The sequence below is a fragment of the Pseudonaja textilis genome, chromosome 7, assembly GCF_049901715.1.
Source record: "Pseudonaja textilis isolate UNSWEBS1 chromosome 7, rPseTex1.2, whole genome shotgun sequence".
NCBI lineage: Eukaryota > Metazoa > Chordata > Lepidosauria > Squamata > Elapidae > Pseudonaja > Pseudonaja textilis.
This window is the reverse complement of record NC_141996.1, coordinates 4,605,438-4,623,049: the sequence shown is the minus strand read 5'-3', so window position 1 is coordinate 4,623,049 and position 17,612 is coordinate 4,605,438. Positions and strand designations below refer to the sequence as shown.

General features: G+C 43.6%; 2 protein-coding genes and 1 long non-coding RNA gene across 4 annotated transcripts in view; all 3 read left to right on the top strand.

The window, feature by feature from the left end:
- Nucleotides 1-13,726, top strand: part of LOC148125228 (uncharacterized) — a 35,142-nt gene extending 21,416 nt beyond the window's left edge. Inside the window, exon 2 of the long non-coding RNA XR_015744236.1 lies at nt 12,720-13,726. This is a non-coding gene — a long non-coding RNA (uncharacterized LOC148125228). The remainder of the gene's footprint in view (nt 1-12,719) is intronic.
- Nucleotides 989-4,340, top strand: LOC113454677 (NADH dehydrogenase [ubiquinone] 1 subunit C2-like). 2 transcript variants are annotated; one of them, XM_026726022.2, is made up of 3 exons: nt 989-1,247; nt 2,907-3,050; nt 4,154-4,340. In XM_026726022.2, the coding sequence occupies exons 1-3, from the start codon at nt 1,100-1,102 to the stop codon at nt 4,201-4,203; spliced, it is 342 nt and encodes a 113-aa protein (XP_026581807.2). In that variant the 5' UTR covers nt 989-1,099; the 3' UTR covers nt 4,204-4,340. The 2 variants fall into 2 exon arrangements, with proteins under 2 accessions (XP_026581807.2, XP_087793059.1); XM_087936933.1 differs by having other exon boundaries at nt 990-1,247; nt 2,907-3,091.
- LOC148125227 (histone acetyltransferase p300-like) lies at nt 7,262-13,726 on the top strand. Its single transcript, XM_087936932.1, has 3 exons — nt 7,262-7,392; nt 8,805-9,001; nt 11,467-13,726. The coding sequence occupies exons 2-3, from the start codon at nt 8,822-8,824 to the stop codon at nt 11,920-11,922; spliced, it is 636 nt and encodes a 211-aa protein (XP_087793058.1). The 5' UTR covers nt 7,262-7,392; nt 8,805-8,821; the 3' UTR covers nt 11,923-13,726.
- Nucleotides 13,727-17,612: the final 3,886 nt, after the last annotated feature.

Genomic DNA, 17,612 nt, shown 5'->3' with positions numbered 1-17,612 from the left:
GTGACTTTTATGACTGAAAATAAACACAAACAGACATCCTTCACATTCTATACATTGAATTGAAAAACCCTGATACTGCATTCATATTGCACAATACAGTAGAATTCAACAGAGTTCAATTCAATAGCCCTGGGATAGAAGCTGTTTTTCAGCCTATTTGTCCTTGTTTTTATTATCCTGTACCATCTGCCAGACGGTAATAGTTTAAAAAAAAGGGTTCCCAGAACGAGATGCATCTTTGAGGATGTTCTGAACTTTCTTAAGGCAGCGGGAGCTATAAAGCTCTTCCAAAGAGGGGAGAGGGTAACCAATGATCCTCTGGGCAATGACATTAACCCTCTGGAGTGCTTTCCTATCTGCCACTGTGCAATTGGCAAACCATACAGAGGTGCAGCGATAGAAGGTCACCAGCAGTTTTTCATAGTTGTTTCCTGAGAAGTCTTGGGTAGTATCATCTCTGCTGGGCCCTTTTGACCAGGGTTGCAATGTGAGCCCCCCAGGTCAGGTCCTCTTTTAGGGTAACACCCAGAAACTTAAAACTGGCCACTTGCTCCACTTGGTCTATTTATCCAAGTAAATCAGATTGGATTGGATTTGCAATCTTTATCCAGTTGCCTTTCTCTCACTGGGATGTTGCTGCTCTCATTCATTTCTCTTTTTGCAATTCTGCCCCCACTTCAATACCAACCAGTTTGGCAAGCATCCATATTTTGATCATGGCAATGCAGCAACGGTCATTAAGTGGGAGAAACCGTCATACATCCCTTTTTTCAGGGCCTTTCCGACTTTGAACAGTCACTAAATGAATCGTCGTAAGTAGAGGACTACTTTCAAATCGACACCTGATTAGAAAGGAACCGCCCAAGGCTGTTACAGCCCCGCCTCCCTGTCAATCAGAGCTTCGCCTCCCAGCCAATCAGAGCTTCGTCTCCCAGCCAATCCGCGTGGTGGGACGGACCAGCCTCGACGTAGCCCCGTCTCCTGCGCCAGGGAGGGAGGGAAGGAGGGAGGCCGGGGCGGCGGAACCTTCCTCCTCGGGCGTGGAGGGCGCGGGGAAGGCGTTGCAGGCAGGACCGTCCCCCGCTCCGGACCGGCCGCCATGCAGCTCCGCTTAGGCATCCCCAAAGAGGCGCGTTCGCTGCCGCCGCCGCCCCTGTTCACCTTCCCGTCGGTCTGGATGGCGGGCGTCTTCTGGCTCAGCGCCCTGCTGGACAACGGCCTCAACCGCAGGCCCATCCTGCGAGCCGGTCAGTCGCCGGGCCTCCCGGTCCCTTCCCCGCCGCTCTCTCGCCCTTGGACGGGCGGCGAGGGGTCGCCGGGGCTGCTGCCTCTGCCCGGATCCCCGGCTCGGACTCCGGGCCGCTGACCACCACGCGGACCTCTCCGTAGCAAAGAGGCAGAAGGGAAGAGCCCCCTGCCCATAATGCACAGCCGAGGGGGAGCCCAAAAGAAGCCACGTTCCAGCTCAGGCTCGGGAGGACCCCGGTCTGGCCTCGGGGGGGTAGGGGTCGATGCTCCCAAGGGGCCCTTCCTGATGGACCCAAATGGAGGATTCGGTTATTCCTTGGATTGTCCTCTTGGGTCCCCATTGGCGGTCAAAGCAGAATTAACGCCCCCCCTCAACCCTCCCCTCCAACACAACAACCCTGCGAGGTGGGACAGGCTGAGAGAGAGGGGGGGGGACTGGCCAAGGTCACCCAAACGACCTCTATTAATCTCTTAGACCAACCCCAATCCATTACTAATAATTTTGATTCCAGTGCTAGGAAAAGTCTTGAGTTTCAGACAAACCAGCCATCGACCGACAAGTAGAGACAAATCGTACTTACCCACCATTCAAAAGAGACAATAAAAATATTCGGAAGGAAAAGACTCAGGACACATCCTCTCCTGCTGCCCGAGGTCAGATAAATGGGGACTAGCTCCAGATAAAAAATGCCATGTGTAATCAAGGAATCACAAAGGAGGAAACTGCACTGCACCCCCCAACACTGGCAGGAGGGTTTAATTCTTTACTGGATTGTTATCTGATCTCTCCTCCCAATGTAGGGTCAAGGCACAACAAATGCCCTCCCAATCTTCCCCCCACAACATCCCTGCAAGGTGACACCAAATAGGCTCTATTAGTCTCTTAGAGCAAGCCCAACCCAAGAATAATGTGTTATTAAAGTGATGGGGAATTCATGGAGGTTTGGCCTTCAGACAAATCAGCCATCAATAGGCACGTAGAGACAGATCATATTTACACACCATTCAAAAGAGACAATAAAAAAATAGAAATGAAAAGACCAGGGTACATCCTTCTCCTGCAACCCACAGTGAAATAAACAGGGATTAGCAGCAGACAAAAATCAGAGAGGAAAAAAAAATACTATATGCAATCAAGGAAAAACAAAGAGAATAAACCCCCAACACTAGCAGGGCAAAATACTATATATATATAAACCAGCAACTCCCCACTCTGTGGCACAAATAATACAATCAATGCACAATGATTCTCTGCAAGCAAACAGCCAAGCTCAGAGACAACCAATGAATTCACTTTTGTTCCTTTTCTTAAATGGTGACTAGTATTTAAAAAAGCAGCCTTAACATGGGAACAAGTGCTTGGGATCAGGTGGGAGGTGATGGTTAGCCAGTATCCAGGGATGGCCTGCCAGGATACAGCTGAGGAAAGGACATTTCCACTCTGAGATCAGGAGGAGAAGAAGGGAAGGAAAGAGAAAAATGACTGAGGGAATAAACACATCAGATTTCATGGCTTCAGACCAGACTGTGTTCAGCCCGTCCTCTTCACAACTTCATTTGTAGGCACCAGGCTAGTGACACCCACCTGCTTGTACACCCTTTGAAGGGCTGATTTTCGGGCCAAGGTGTCCCACTTGTGCTCTCTTGATTTTTTCCAGGCGTCCATCGCCAAGTCCTGATGACCACGCTGGGCTTTTGTTTGGGCTACTACATCAAGAGATACTCCAATTACTACTACGCTGAGCGGGACAGGGAGCTTTTCAGTTACATAAAGCACCATCCTGAGGACTTTGTGGAAAAAGGTACTTTGGCGGGAAGCGCTTTCCAGGAGCGAGGCTCAAAGGTGATGCCGCCTCAGGTTAGGGAAAGGAAGGCTGCCGCTTTCTGGGGCGGAGGGCGGGGCCCCAGGTGTTTTTCCTGAGTTCGCCCACAGCATGGATGAGATAAAGGCCCCCAATTATTCATCAAGAGAGTTGGGACAGAGTCTTCACAAGTCCATACAAATGACCTGGGTGACAGGCGCAGCAAAGTAGTCAGTGTCGAGGAGGCTGGGAATTATATTCAGCCACAGCTGGATTGCAGTGAGTTGTCCAATGTCCGAAGTGTATGGAGGTAATTGTATCTCAGGTATCAAAATCTGGGAACTTGGGGAGGAGGTTTACGTTGCTGATACAGTCTTGACTGTTGGCAACTACAGGGACAAATTTCTGCATATTCCCTTAGCGACAGTTTTGCCCGTCTTTTGAGGACTGAGAGAAAGGGACTGGTCCAAAGTCATCCCGTTGGCTTTCATGCCTGAGGCAGGACTAGAACTCGCCATCTCCTGACTTCCAGTCCCCTGGAAGAACCGCTGTGTCAATCTGGCTCTCAGCAGACCGGTCCCTTCAATGGGCATGCTTGTCAACATTTTACTTAGAGGTGGCTTTAGACCAAGGGTCTTCAAACTTGGCAGGTTTAAGACTTGTGGAATTCAGTTCCCAGAATTACTGAACTAACATGACTGGGGGAGGAATTCTGAGAGTTGAAGTCCACAAGTCTTAAAGCTGTCAAGTTTGGAGACCCCTGTTTTAGACCTTCATAACAGAAAATCTTTGTCCGCTTGTCCCAAATTTGCTTTTTGAAGAGGCAACTGGACTTTCTGGTTTTCCTTTGAAGACGTTTTGCTGGAAGAAGCTTCTTGGATGAGAAGCGAAAAGTTTTCAAAGAAAAACCACGACTTGGATGACTCTCCATAGACACTCTTTGTCCACTTGCTTGCTCAAATTCTCTTTAAGGAAGCGTAAACCAGAGGTTGCTACTCAAAGGGTAAGGTAAATATATACCCACAAAGTAAAGAGACGGTGCTTTTCCTTGTCCTTGGTCTGTGAATAAGCCTCACCAGCAGGATCATTTCCTGTTTTGTTAGAGCCCAGAAAGGTGGGAGAGATTCTGGAAGACTTCACCCCAACTCGCTGAAGTTCTGCCAGCAGATCCTGTGATCTTCACGGTGTTTTCTCTCCTCCCTACTCTGGCGTGCGGAAGCCCTTGGGATCAAATTGCTTATTGATAAATGTCTACTGTATCCTTTCTAATAAAAGCTCTATGAAGATCCAGTCCGCCTTTTTTTTTCGCTCATGAATCCAAGGGCGTTCTCTCAGCCCCGTGATGCGTTAAATGGTCATCAGTGGTCACTGATCTTGATGAGCCACTAATGGGGCATGACAGTTATGCCTTGCAGGCCTTTAGAACAGTGGTTAAACCTGCTGTTTTCCCTGGACATTTATAAATTGTTATAATAGTTTTTAGTCTTGATTGTCATTTGTTTTAGTGTGCTTTAGTAATGTCATTCATTTGTATTTTTGTTTACCTGTTTTATCCACTGCCCAATGCCACACAGTTTGAGTGGGATGGCCAAATAAGTGGCCATTCCTAAATAAATGAACAAATAATTATTTTCTGCAATTGCCGGGAAATGCTTCTCTTTTGCAAGACCTTTGTTTTATTGCAGACAAAAATGAAGCCATCGATGACTTTTGTCATAGTTTTGAGATTGGAAGACACACCCGGTTATTGTTTATACTCTATTTCTGTTTTGTCTGGGAAATGCTAGTTACTGTCTTGCCAAAACGTTCACTTTGATGCATCAAACTTTACATGGCTTAGGTACAAATTACTTGAAGATCCAGCAGAGTCGACCTCACATTGTTAGGTCCTTGAATGGGGCACCTTTTTGTAGGTTCATCGAAAGAACCATTGCCTTAGGAAGCATAACAGTGTATAAAGAAATAAGTGGTGAAAGGATATTAGAGCATGTACAGAGTGTAACTAACTCAACTTTTGATATCCTTTGCTGAGCTGAAGCTCCATTGTAACCTATTGTGCCAACTGAGGAGATACACCCTCCAGATATACAAGCTTAGCTAAGTAACTTGCTGTAAATTCAGAATGTGAATTCTGCCTGCTGCAAGTATCCAATATGAAGATAACAACCTTAGCAACCTTTTGGAAAATGTGTATTTCTCTCTCTCTCTCTCTCTCTCTCTCTCTCTCCCTCCCTCCCTCCCTCCCTTTCTTCCTTCCTGAGATCCATTGTCTCAGAGTGCTGAGAAAATCACGAGAATAGAAATCTTTGTTGGCCAAGTGTGATTGGACACACAAGAAATTTGTCTTTGGTGAATATGCTCTCAGTATACATAAGAAAAAATGAAACACGTTCATCAAGAATTATAAGATACAACACATAGTAATAGTCATAGCTTACCATAAGCAATTTGCATAAACTATAAGCTTTGCATAAAACAATTGTCCCCAGTTCGGGTCTGAGCCTGGTGCCAATAATGGATGCCAGGCACAAGGTGCCGGTTTTCTGATTGCTTTTTATTGAAGTACTCCAAGGAAAAGCGCTCTTGGCCCAAATGCCAAGAACCAAGGATTAAGAAAGCTTTATACATTTTGACTAAAGGAGAAGGCGGGACAAGGTGAGAGAATAAGCAATATCATCTAATAAAGATTTTAGTAATAATTCTACAATTTGTTCTATTGGTCTCTAGCTGTCCCTATTCCGAAGCCCTGGCTCCAGGAGTTATCTAATACACATTTTATTTGCTGCAAGCCTTCTCTATTCCTAACTTAGCTGAGGTCTGCAAGTTGCTTAACTCTTGTTACTTTTATCAGCTTTCTAACTACCCAGAATTGTTACAAGCTTTACACATGTTCCTGTGGATAAGCATTCTTTGCTCTTGCCAGACACAATTACAGTTTCCTGATTTACTTTCAAGTGTGTAAGCCATGACCTGGCTTTATTTTAGGAGCGGCCCATCACAGTGGATATGGAATTTATGCTTCTATAGCAATGACGATCTATGCAAGCCGTGTGTAAAGCTATAAGAAGGAAAAATGTTGTTTTTTTTTCCCTTGCGCAGCGGCTATTTTCTCCTTGTCTTGCTGTTTAAAAGTGAAAGGTTAAGGTCACACAGTCTTTGCTTTGATCAAAATAAATCTATCAGTTTTCAGGGTTTCATTGGGATTTATTCAGATTCTGAATTGTAACAAAATCTAAGAGTGGAAAGAAAGGAAAACAGGCACCTTGCCTAATCTCTGAATTATTCAGAGAAAAAAGAACTGAACTGAATTAAGGTGGGTTTTCTGGAGGAACAATGAGGACTACAAGCATGGCACTGTTGTCTCAGCCTCTCAAGGTCACGTGATCAAAATTTGGGCAAACTTTGCCACCAGCATGTATTTAGGAACATGTGATCGGCGTTTGCAACCTTCCCGTCTGGCTCCCAAGCCGCGAAGTCAATGGGGGAGTGCGGATTTGTATACGGCTGCATGTTTCACCAAACAATTGCAGTGATTTGCTTAATGACCACAGCATGAAAGGCCATAAAATTGGGTGTGTCTTACCTTACCACCTTGCTTAACAACAGAAATTCTAGGTCCCAATTGTGGTTGTATGTTGAGGACTGCCTGGGTATGACAGCAGGACAATGGCCATAACTGCGCAACGGAAGCTCTAACCCTCTTTATATGTATTCATATATTTCCTTTTATTATTTATTATTATTTATTTTTATTGTTATGAACTGAATGGTGAAAATGTATATCAGAAAGTGTTGTCTTCTAAATGGTGGTAATACACAACTTCTCCCCTCCTGCTTCTGGGTTATTATAATAGGACTGGCCTAAGGAACCTGCTAGCAAAAATAGTAAGGAGAGGGTGGGGAGATAAGTTCTCCTGCCCCTTTAAGAAATTTAGGCGGGAGAGTTTGCCCCAGCCTGGGCAGCTTTAAGCCTGGAGGACTTCAACTCCCAGAATTGCCCAGCCTGCAAAGCGAAGAACGAAAACACAACAAAGCTGGCTGAGGAATTCTGGGAGTTGAAGTCCTCCAGGCTTAAAAGTTGCCCAGGTTGGACACTAAAGGATAGCAAGCCGATTGGGTGAGTTAGTCTCGTGATCGGAGCTGGCCTCGGGAATATCTTCGCACTCTTCCCCCCGCCCTTCCGCGTTCCATTGCGCGAGCGCTGTTTGCGTTCCCGCCTTTTTCCTTTTTGGACACGCCCCTCTGGGCTCGTTTCCCGCTCGCTTCTGGAGAGTGAGGGAGAAACGGTCGCCATTTTGTCGGCGGTCAGAGACTCAAGGAAGAACGCGAACGAAAAACGCAGGTAAGTTAAGAGATGGAAAACCGTCAGAAATTCAGGGGGCCCGGCCAACCAGACCCCTGAGGCAACCTGAAACCTTCGTGATATATACCCATAATGTCGTAGCCTCGTAGCCCGTAGGGGAAGTACGAACTTTCGTTTTCGATTTAGAAACTCGATTTTAATGGAGGGCCGAATCAGCCTGGTGGTTGTCCTTTGTGTGGCGGGGGAGGTCGGTTGACACCGGTGGGCTAGAAACTCGGGATCCCGGGTGGACTCCACCCCAGTTCTTTCTGGCCATGGAGCATATTCGCGGGTCTTTAATCCGATTTGTAAATTTACCGAGCCCCCCCCCCTTTAATTGAATGTAGGAAGGGGTTTCTTCTGTTCTTTTCCATCCTTGTTTCCCCCCCCCGGGGGGGGGGAAAAACTGCTTCCACACAGTTTCCCAGGGGTCTCCAACTTTGACCACTTTTAAGACTTGTGGACTTCAACTCCCAGAATTCCTCAGCCAGCAAAGCACCAGTCTTAAACCTACAAAGCTGGCTGAGGGATTCTGGGAGTTGAAGTCCACTAGTCTTTTATATATATTTTTATTTTATTTTTTATGATATATAAAAAGATGTTATTAAATATACATACATATGTACAATCATTTCATCGTCAGTTCAACAGTGTGTTGTCGGGGTACAAATATCTTTGTTAAATAATAAAATGATGACATCCTTTGTTAAATTAATACTGATTCTGCAATCTTTAACATTCCACATATTAATTCTACAATATTAACATAATATTCAGCATACCAATCATAATATTATCTCTTTTAACAGATCTTTATTTTGTTTCCCTGTTTCTAACTTCCATTTCTATTATTTAACCATTGATAGAATGGATCCCATACCATATAGTACTTTGGTTTGCTCTTTCTCCTTAATTTCCAGCGTTAAATCTGTTCATTTCTGCACATTCTAGTATTTTGCTAATCAACACACTAGGTATCTCTTCAGTCTTCCGATTTTGTGCAAATACAATACAAGTCAATATATGAATAACTAAATATGCATTTTCCTTAGTATATTTTTCAGGTAAGATCCCCAATAGAAATATTTCTGGTTTTAAATCAGTATGTTGTTTTATCATTTTTTTTCCCAACCACGTATGTATTTTTCTCCAATATTTTTTTTTGCTTTTGGGCAAATCCACCAATTTGATATGACCCCGGCATTTGGTGGTACTTCCAGCATTTAGCCGATTTGTCTTTAAACATCCTTGCCAGACGCGCTGGGGGAAAAATGCCATCTATACTAAACAACCTTCAAATCAAGGTCCGTCAACGCAGTCCACTTCAGGAATGATGCCAACGGTAAATAGTTCAGTAAATCAGCCTGAAATGGGAATAAATGCTGCCATGAATCCTGGTATGTTGTCTGCAGGAAATGGGCAAGCAGTGATGCAAGGACAAGTTATGGACGGTTCAGTTGGAGCTGGAAGAGGATGTTCCAATATGTCATCCCCAAACCCAGGAATGGGAAATGCTGGTATTCTAATGGCAGAGACATCACAGCAGGGTTCTCCCCAAATGGGAGGGCAGGCGAGCCTGAGAGGTCCACAGCCTGCAGCAATGAACAAGGTATGTCCAAGTTTTTATCCTGAATATGGACAATGAAAAATACAGTTTCAAAGTGCCCTCCTTTAGGGATGTTTTTGGGTGTCTTGCCAGATGCCTCCAACATGTTTGCAGATGGAACATATAATACATATAACACAAACCTATACATAACCTCATCAGTGCATATTAAGGATAAATTTTACATGAGTGTTAACCTTATAATAACCCTGGAAAAGTCTAGGAGTCTAGGTATAGTTCATTATTCAAAACATTGCTTGAATGTATAAATATGGAAGGTTTTAAATAAGGTTTTCCATACACAGAATGATTGTGTATGAGGTAATAAGTTAATTTGTCTAATTGCAAGTGTTAAAAACTACTCCAAAGGCCATTCTTTTTTATTATTATTAAATTTATTTATTCAACATTTCAAAAAACAATTTCCACTTTTTACAACGATTCTGTGACGGTGTCACACTGATTCATAAAGTCTATAGCTATTTCAACTTCTCCATTCTGTTCACTTATACTCTTATTTCTCAATCTAACTTATAACACTGTTAACAATTGTTCTCGTAGATTTTCACGGGTACAGGTATGCAGGTCTTGGTGTGTTCGGGTCTTTTTCCCGTGTAAGATTGAGAGCATCTTGCAATGTTTTGACGAGGTCCCGCTCGCCATCTTCAGGCTGGTGCTTTCGGCTTCATGCTTGTGCACAAGCACAAAGCCAAAAGCAACCAGCCTGAAGATGGCGAGTGGGACCTCGTCAAAACGTTGCAAGATGCTCTCAATCTTACACGGGAAAAGACCCGAACTCACCAAGACCTGTATAGATAGATAGATAGATAGATAGATGATAGATAGATAGATAGATAGATAGATAGATAGATAGATAGACAGACAGACAGATATATACAACATTAACACTTTTTGCTGTCGATTGACACCTTTGCATCTTCCTTCTAACCACTCATACCAAACTTTCCATATCTTATACTCTTATTTCTTCATTTTTTTAATATCATTAGCAAAGGCTGTTCTTAAGAGTAGCACTAATAATAGAACATGTGAGAGAAGATATATTGGCTTTGTGTCTTGAACCTTGCATTTTGCAAAACATTGTATATTCAAAATAAAATGAATTCAAAATGCTACTTTTCAAGACACAAAGCACTGAATGCAAAATGGGTGGATAAAAATTGTTTTTTTGTTTGTTTTTTTAAAAATCAGTTTTTATTTAAATCAGATTTTTTTTATTTTTATCAATTTTCATAAAATGCTTTTGGAGTAAAAATCTATCTAAAAATACTTTTCTATTTAAGAGACATTAGTTTATTCACCATGAAATGGAGCTTAGTTATGTAGCATGAGGCTGTATATTCTGCAATATATGCATTTTTGGTAAGCTGAATCTAAGCTCTTGCAGCTGAGATAACATGCACTGCACTGATGCATTCACACAATTTCACAGTAGTCATGAGATAAACCATAAAACAAAGTTCAGGAATATTCCTTTATCCCATTGTTTTGCAAATCTATGTAGATCACAAACTCTATGACTGTTTGGAGAGAAATGCATCTGTACCACCAGACTCTTAAGGGTGAGGAGGAAGGGCAAGCAGTAAAAATTTAAACCTTTAAAAAAAGTTAAACCTTCTAAGCAGCTTTTGCCAGAAATCAGAAAAAAAAAAGGGTTACAAATCATCATCCCATGACCAACTAATAGACCCTGCAATTGGTCAAAAATTTAAACCAGTTGCCAATTGCCAAATTTTATTGATTCCCAGGCCAGAGAGCAAAACCATGTTTTCAGGTCTTTCTGGAATGCCAGCTAGTTCGGGACCAATCTCATCTTAAGTGGGAATGATGTTGCAAAAGATGGAGGCCACTGTGGAAAATTGTGTAATTGTATTGCTTGGAGGGAGAGGATCTATCTTTAGGATAATGTCTTTGTGTTTTTTTAAGACATCTATACTTTGTTCATCTTTTCTTTGATTGGGCAAACAAGTTGGATAGGAGCAAACTTTTATTTGTTCCTTGACTTATTTTACTCCAGATTCTCTCTACACTGAGATCGATCATTCAGGGTAATCAGACTTACAGTGTAACTTCTTGCTTGTGCATTTACAAGATGGATAGACTACTGCAATCTGTCACACAGAAAGCAAAACATTCCACAAGTAATCTAGAAGAGGCAGGACTTGAGAGCTTATTGACATAAGGTCAGGATGGAGCTGTATAAATTCAGTATTATTCTAGAATAGTGTTTCTCAAACTTGGCAACTTTTAAAATATGTGGACTTCAACTTTCAAAATTCTCCAGCTACCATGCTAGCTGGGGAATACTGAGAGTTGGAGTCCCCACATCTTGAAAGTGAAATAGAATCAATGGCCCACATATAATAATCTTGCTAGTCTCATAAAGTATCTCAACTTCATTTTAATGCCATATTGCTGCTACTAACTATAATAATTTCTGTGTTTAGGATGATGACTTGGGCATTGCCCGCAATAACACTGAAGACCATGAGCACAAGATGGAGAAACGGGGCCTCGGTATGGATGATGAGAGCAACAACCAACAGGCAGCCGCCATTCAGAGTCCTGCTGATTCACGTCACCTGAGTATCCAGCGCTGCATCCAATCCTTACTTCATGCCTGCCAGTGTCACAATGCCAACTGCTCATTGCCGTCTTGTCAAAACATGAAGAGGGTTGTCCAGCACACCAAACGCTGCAAGCGCAAAACAAGTGGAAGGTGTCCAGTTTGCAAACAACTCATTGCTCTTTTCTGCTATCATGCTAAGCACTGCCAGGAGAACAAGTGCCTAGTGCCAGTTTGCCTAAATCTCAAACGTAAACTTTGTCAGCAACGGCTTCAGCATCGCCTACGACAGGCCCAGATGCTCCGCGGGGGGGTGAAAGCACCCACAGGAGGATGAAGGCCTAGCAGAGCAACAGCCAGGGTCACCTTCAACAGGAGTTTGTTTTTTTAAAAAAACTGAAATGGGGGACAATGGAAAGCAATAAAAATATATTTTTGTTATGGCTGGGACTAACCAGCAGGGTGGATAAAAAAACGATGGTTTTTGTTTTTTTTTAAATTAAATCAGATTTTTGATTTCATTGTGGTTTTTAAAAATTTCTATCAAATTTAATAAAACGCTTTTGTAGTAAAAATTTTCTAAAGATAGTTTTCTATTTAAGATAGATTAATTTATTCAGCATGAAATGGAGCTTAGTTATGTCGCATGAGGCTGCAATATTTACATTTTTTGTAAACTTCAGTGAATCCAAACTGCAAGCTAAATAAGAAACCTTCCTTTTGTTTGCGCATAATATTAAAGATTCCTGCTGCCTGTGACATTCCTCACCTTGTGTCCCTGCCACATCACCAGCTGTCCCATTAAAGTGAATGGGTCCAACAGCAGGTCATGATTTAAATCATCCAGTCCTTTGGTTGTTGGGTTTGTTTCCCCCTTCTCATGCTTTGGGGAAGTGATAGTGGTTTGGCTACTGACCAACTGACTTCCTTCACTAGCTTGCAATAGGTTTTGTTTTGCTTTTTAATTAATGAAAATAGTTATAATTTACTGAGGAAAATTGTTCACTTTTCCCTATTCTGGTTTTTTTGGTTTTTTTCTGCAGTCCTAATTATCCTCTGAAGTCTGCCTGTCTTGTTGGGTTGCAGAGCCAAACCAGATAGATATATCTGATATCAGATAGATATATAATAGAGGTGCAGATGACAGATTCCATCATTCCTCTGTTGAACTAAATCAGCAGCTCAAAAAACCCACAAACCCGTAAATTAGAGGACAAAAGGATGAATGCTGCTTTAAAATTAATATGCACATATATATGTATGGGTGTGTGTGTAAATAAATACATAAATATATATAAAATATAAATACGAATCATCTTCCTTGGTTGGAAAAATGTCAATTCTTTTAAAAACTGTAAAATACATACTAAATCCAGTCTCCCCTCTGAAGCCTACTTTTGTCCTTCCAATCATTTTCTATACCAGAGTCTGAACTTAAACTTCAAGTATTAAAATTTGTACATTTAGAAAAAAAAAAATTTTTTTTTGCAAACACGGGAACAGCTGCCAAATGGATGTAGTGTATACATTGTGGTTTGTTTTCCTGAAAGGTTTGTTGTTATTTTTACATCTAACAAAGGAAAAAAAAACTAAAGAGGGTAAGAAACTATTCCAAGTGTAAAATTTTAACCTGACTGAAGATCCGGGGGGTTTATGCTTGCTTTCTCTTTCCCTTCCTTTCCCTTCTCTTCCATTTTCTGTAAAACCTGAAAACAGCATAAATGTTGTCTAATCCCTGAACAACAGCTCCCATGATACAAAGGGTTGGAGGGAAATCGTAGAGCAAAGGGGGGATGCATTTTGCTAGCCGGACACCTCAAAAACGGGTCCTGTAATCTGTAATCGAGTCTGCTAAGGCACTTCCTCCTCCTCTTGGGAGACCCACCTGCTGAAAGCTGTTCTTCAGGTGTGTCTTTTCTGAGCCTCTGAGTCAAAGACTCAACTTTGTGAAATGTCTTCCTTCACTAGCCTCCAATTTTGATGGCTTATTAGTATCCTGTGACTGTCACTATGTATTGTATCTTAGGATCCTTGATGAATGTGTTTTAATTTTTCTTTTATGCACACTGAGAGCTTCTGCACCAAAGAAAAATTCCTTGGGTGTCCAGTGACACTTGACCAATAAAGAATTCTATTCAGTAGGTTGTTGTTTTTTTTAAATTAATGAAAATATTGATAGTTATAATTTACTGAGGCAAATGGTTAACTTTTCCCTGGTCTGTTTTTTTTTTCCTGTCTACTGCAAAAACAAGAACAAACCAAACCAAAAAAAAAGAGAACATTCCGTAATACTGGAGGACAAAAAGGTGAATGTTGCTCAGGACTTATGCCGGGAATGGTTTGGTTTGGGATTCAACCTCCCGTCAGCGTCTACGAACGATGCTCTGAATCCCGCCAAGGCTTTTCGGCGCTTGCCAGCTCTACCTTCTCCCTTTATTTTTATTTCCCTCCCCACCGCCGAAAAGGAAAATGCTGCTCCTGGACAATAAAGCCTCGTCCTCTCGGTCTTAAATCAGATAGTTCTTGGTGTAGCAGCACAACGGAGTCCACCATTTCCCTTGCTAAGGAAGATGGCTCCTAAAAGTGAGCTTGGCCCCACTTGGCAACCTTTCTTGCCGCCGTCGTTAACTGAATCCCTGTACTTAAAAGTTAGGGACACGGTTGTTAAGTGAATCTGGCTTTCCCCATCGCCTTGTCAGAAGGACGCAAAAGGGGATCGCGTGACCCTGGGGACTCTGCCACCATCGTAAATAGGAGCCGGTTGCCAAGAGTCTGAATTTGGATCACGTGAACCTAGGTGCAAAAAATGGTCACAAGTCAAGTGCTGTTGTAACATCGAATGGTCGCTAAATGAACCGTTGAAGGTCAAGGACTGCCCCTAGAGCTGAGCGGCCTTCTTCAGGCAGACCCGCCTCTGAGGGTTTCTGGCTTGGAGTCGGCAGGGCAGCGTGGCCCCCTCATCCTCCCTCCCTTTCCAGAAGCCGGCGAGAGTTCTAGCACAGGGACCGGACTAGGCGCAGGGAGACCCAGTCTCCAAGCCTCCCTCACCAGGGAGTGACTTTGGGTGCTCCGGTTTGGGTGAAGATTCTCTCAATCGCCTGAAAAGTTTGTTCTTTTAGAATAACAGCATTGGAAGGGACCCGGGAGGTCTTCTAGTCCAACCCCCCCACTTAAGCAGGAAACCCTACACCGCTTCAGACAAATGGTTGTCCAATCTCCTCCTAAAAACTTCCAGTCTTGGAGCATTTACACCTTCTGGAGGCCGGTTGTTCCCCTGGTGAATTGTTCTCACAGTTATTAATTGTTCTAATTCATCCATCGGTGAAACTTGAATCCGTTAGAACAGAGCTGGAAGGGACCTTGGAGGTCTTCTAGTCCAGCCCCCTGCTCTAGCAAGAGAACCTCTACTTCTGACCTCTTTTTCCCATCCTTTCCTTTCTCCTCTTTCCGTCAACGTAGCCACACGTCGGAGCATAAAAGCACCGCAATCGGGCCGCTGTCTCACTCTGTTTTTCTCCAGTTTCTCCCCAATTTGCTTCCACCAAACAGTGAGAGACCAGAACCTCCGCTCTCCTCTGTGACCTTCGGAGGCCTCCTGGGTGAAGCCGTCGCATCTTAGCCGCCCGTCACAAGTCTCCTTTGCGATCCGCAATCCTCCCCCGCCCCCTCCGCCGCTTAGATGCGGTTTGAGTGGGTCCAAGGCTATGGGGGGGGGGGTGAGTTTTGGGGCATAAACACAGCCCCTTTGGTTCATGCACCGTGGAGCTCCCAGCCCCAAAGATCTGGAGACAAGGTCAGAATTAGGAAATCGGGAGGCTTGAGGACTCCTGGCCGACTTCCCCTTTCCGGCCAAGGGGGACAGTCTTAAAAAAGGACACGGGTCGGAACAGCTCCAGACGGAGTGAGACTCTCTATTTTTAGGTACTGGAGTGCAAGAGGAGACCTTTGGGCCACCAGGTCTCCTGAACAGGGCCGGCCTTGATCTGCAGCGTCTCCGGCCAGAGGCTTCCTTTGGCTATATTAATGTCCTTCAAGCACAAGATGACCAAGTGACCAACCCAAAGCAAAAATGATCTTTATTTTCCCCAAGTCTTTGGGAATTTAAACGTTTGGTTCTAGCCCTGGGTCTGCAGGAGGGGTGAACTGGTAAAACTGCACCCGGAAGCCAGTTTGGGGTACAGGTTAGTCCTCAACAGGAGGCCACAATGGAGCCCCAAATTTCTGTGGCTAAGCAAGATAACACTGAAATTTTGGCCCGTTTTGCCACCTTTCTTGCTGCAGTGGTTAAGTGAATCCTTCATTAAGTGAAGCAACGGATGGAAAGTGAATCCAGGAGAGAAGCAAAGCTAGAACTAAGGAGAGATTTCCTGTCAGAACAATTAATCGCGGAACAACTTTGCCTCCAGAAGTTGTGAATGCTCCCAACACTGGAAGTTTTAAAGAAGAGATTGGATAACCGTTTGTCTGGAATGCTACAGGGTTTCCTGCCTGAGCAGGGGGTTGGACTAGAAGACCTCCAAGGTCTTTTCCAACCCTGTTGTTCTGTTCTAGTCATTGGAGTTATTAAATTAGTAACACGGTCGTTAAGTGAATCCCTTCGACTTTGCTTGTCAGAAGGTCACAGGGCATTGAGAACCGTCAAAACAAAGAGTCCGAATTTTGATTTCTGTGAGCACGGGGATGCTGCAACGGTTGTAACTCTGAAAACTCTTCCCGTGTCACCTTTTTCAGGGCTGTTGTAACTTTGAACGGTCACTAAATGAAGGGTTATAAGTTGAGAACGGCCTGATCTGGCCCTAAGAGCTGGAAACTGGGCGATTATCCACAAAGTCCTCTTGAGACATCCAGATGTTTCCTGGTGGGTGTCAGGATTCCGGCAGTTGCCCCCATTTAAATCATGAGTCTCGAGCCAAACATCCAAAACTTCAAAAGGATTTATTGGGAGTTAACATGTCCGGCACTGCCTGGGTGGAGCCGACTCTGAGACACATCAATCATTTGTCACCCTTGACCCTGGTTTTCCCCCACCCCTCTGGGTGTATCGTAATTCATATTCTCCAATGGGACACATCCATAGCCCAGAGTCATCAATCGTGCTCTCCAGTTAGAATTTTGCACGGCAGAAACTTCAGTCACCTAGTTACTATCTTTGAAAACATTTATGGAATGCACTTTCGGTTTGCAAGCTGCCGCACTGCTCTTTCAAACTCCTTTCCTCCCCCACTCTCCCTTTCTGTTGGCAACTCTAAAAAGACCATAGAAATATTTTATGAGTTGACAGTGGGCTTTGGGCCTGTCCCTCCCTCTCAGCCCCAGACCCATGTTGGGGTAGGGGGGTGGGAGGGAAAGGGGCTGGACTGGGATTGTGGCCAAGGATACAAAGGTTAATCGAGCCTTCTGGATCGTGGGGGCCATTTGTGAGCAAGATCCAGGGGGAATCCGCCCCCACTGGCGTGATGGGGAGTGGGGTATTCCCTTGAAGGACACGCCTTGGTTCCCAGCAAATCCGATCCCTCCGTCTCTCACACACACCTTTTCCTGTCTCTGGCAAAGTGGCTCTATTTACACATTTCTAACACTGTCCCTCTAAAATTGGACTTCATTCTGTAATTTGACCCAAGCTGATTCCCGGATCATTTGGATCAATAACAGCCCATGGAGAGGCTCGGCGCTCAGCTGATGGAAGTGGATCACTTCCAAGTGGGGGTAACCAAGTTTTTTCTCTTCAGAATTTGAGAATCCGTGGAGAACAACAAATATCTAATTTCCTACACAGAGTAAAGCCCCCTATTAAAGACTGGAGAAGCTTGGATGAATTCAGAGTTCTTCCTTCCTTCCTTCCTTTCTTTCTTTCTTTTTCTTTCTTTTTCTTTCTTTCTTTCTTTCTTTCTTTCTTTCTTTCTTTCCTTCCTTTCCTTCCTTCTTTCTTTCTCTTTCTTTCTTTCTTTCTTTCTTTCTTTCTTTCTTTCTTTCTTTCTTTCTCTTTCTTTCTTTTTCTTTCTTTCTCCCCTCTTCCGTCCTTCTCTC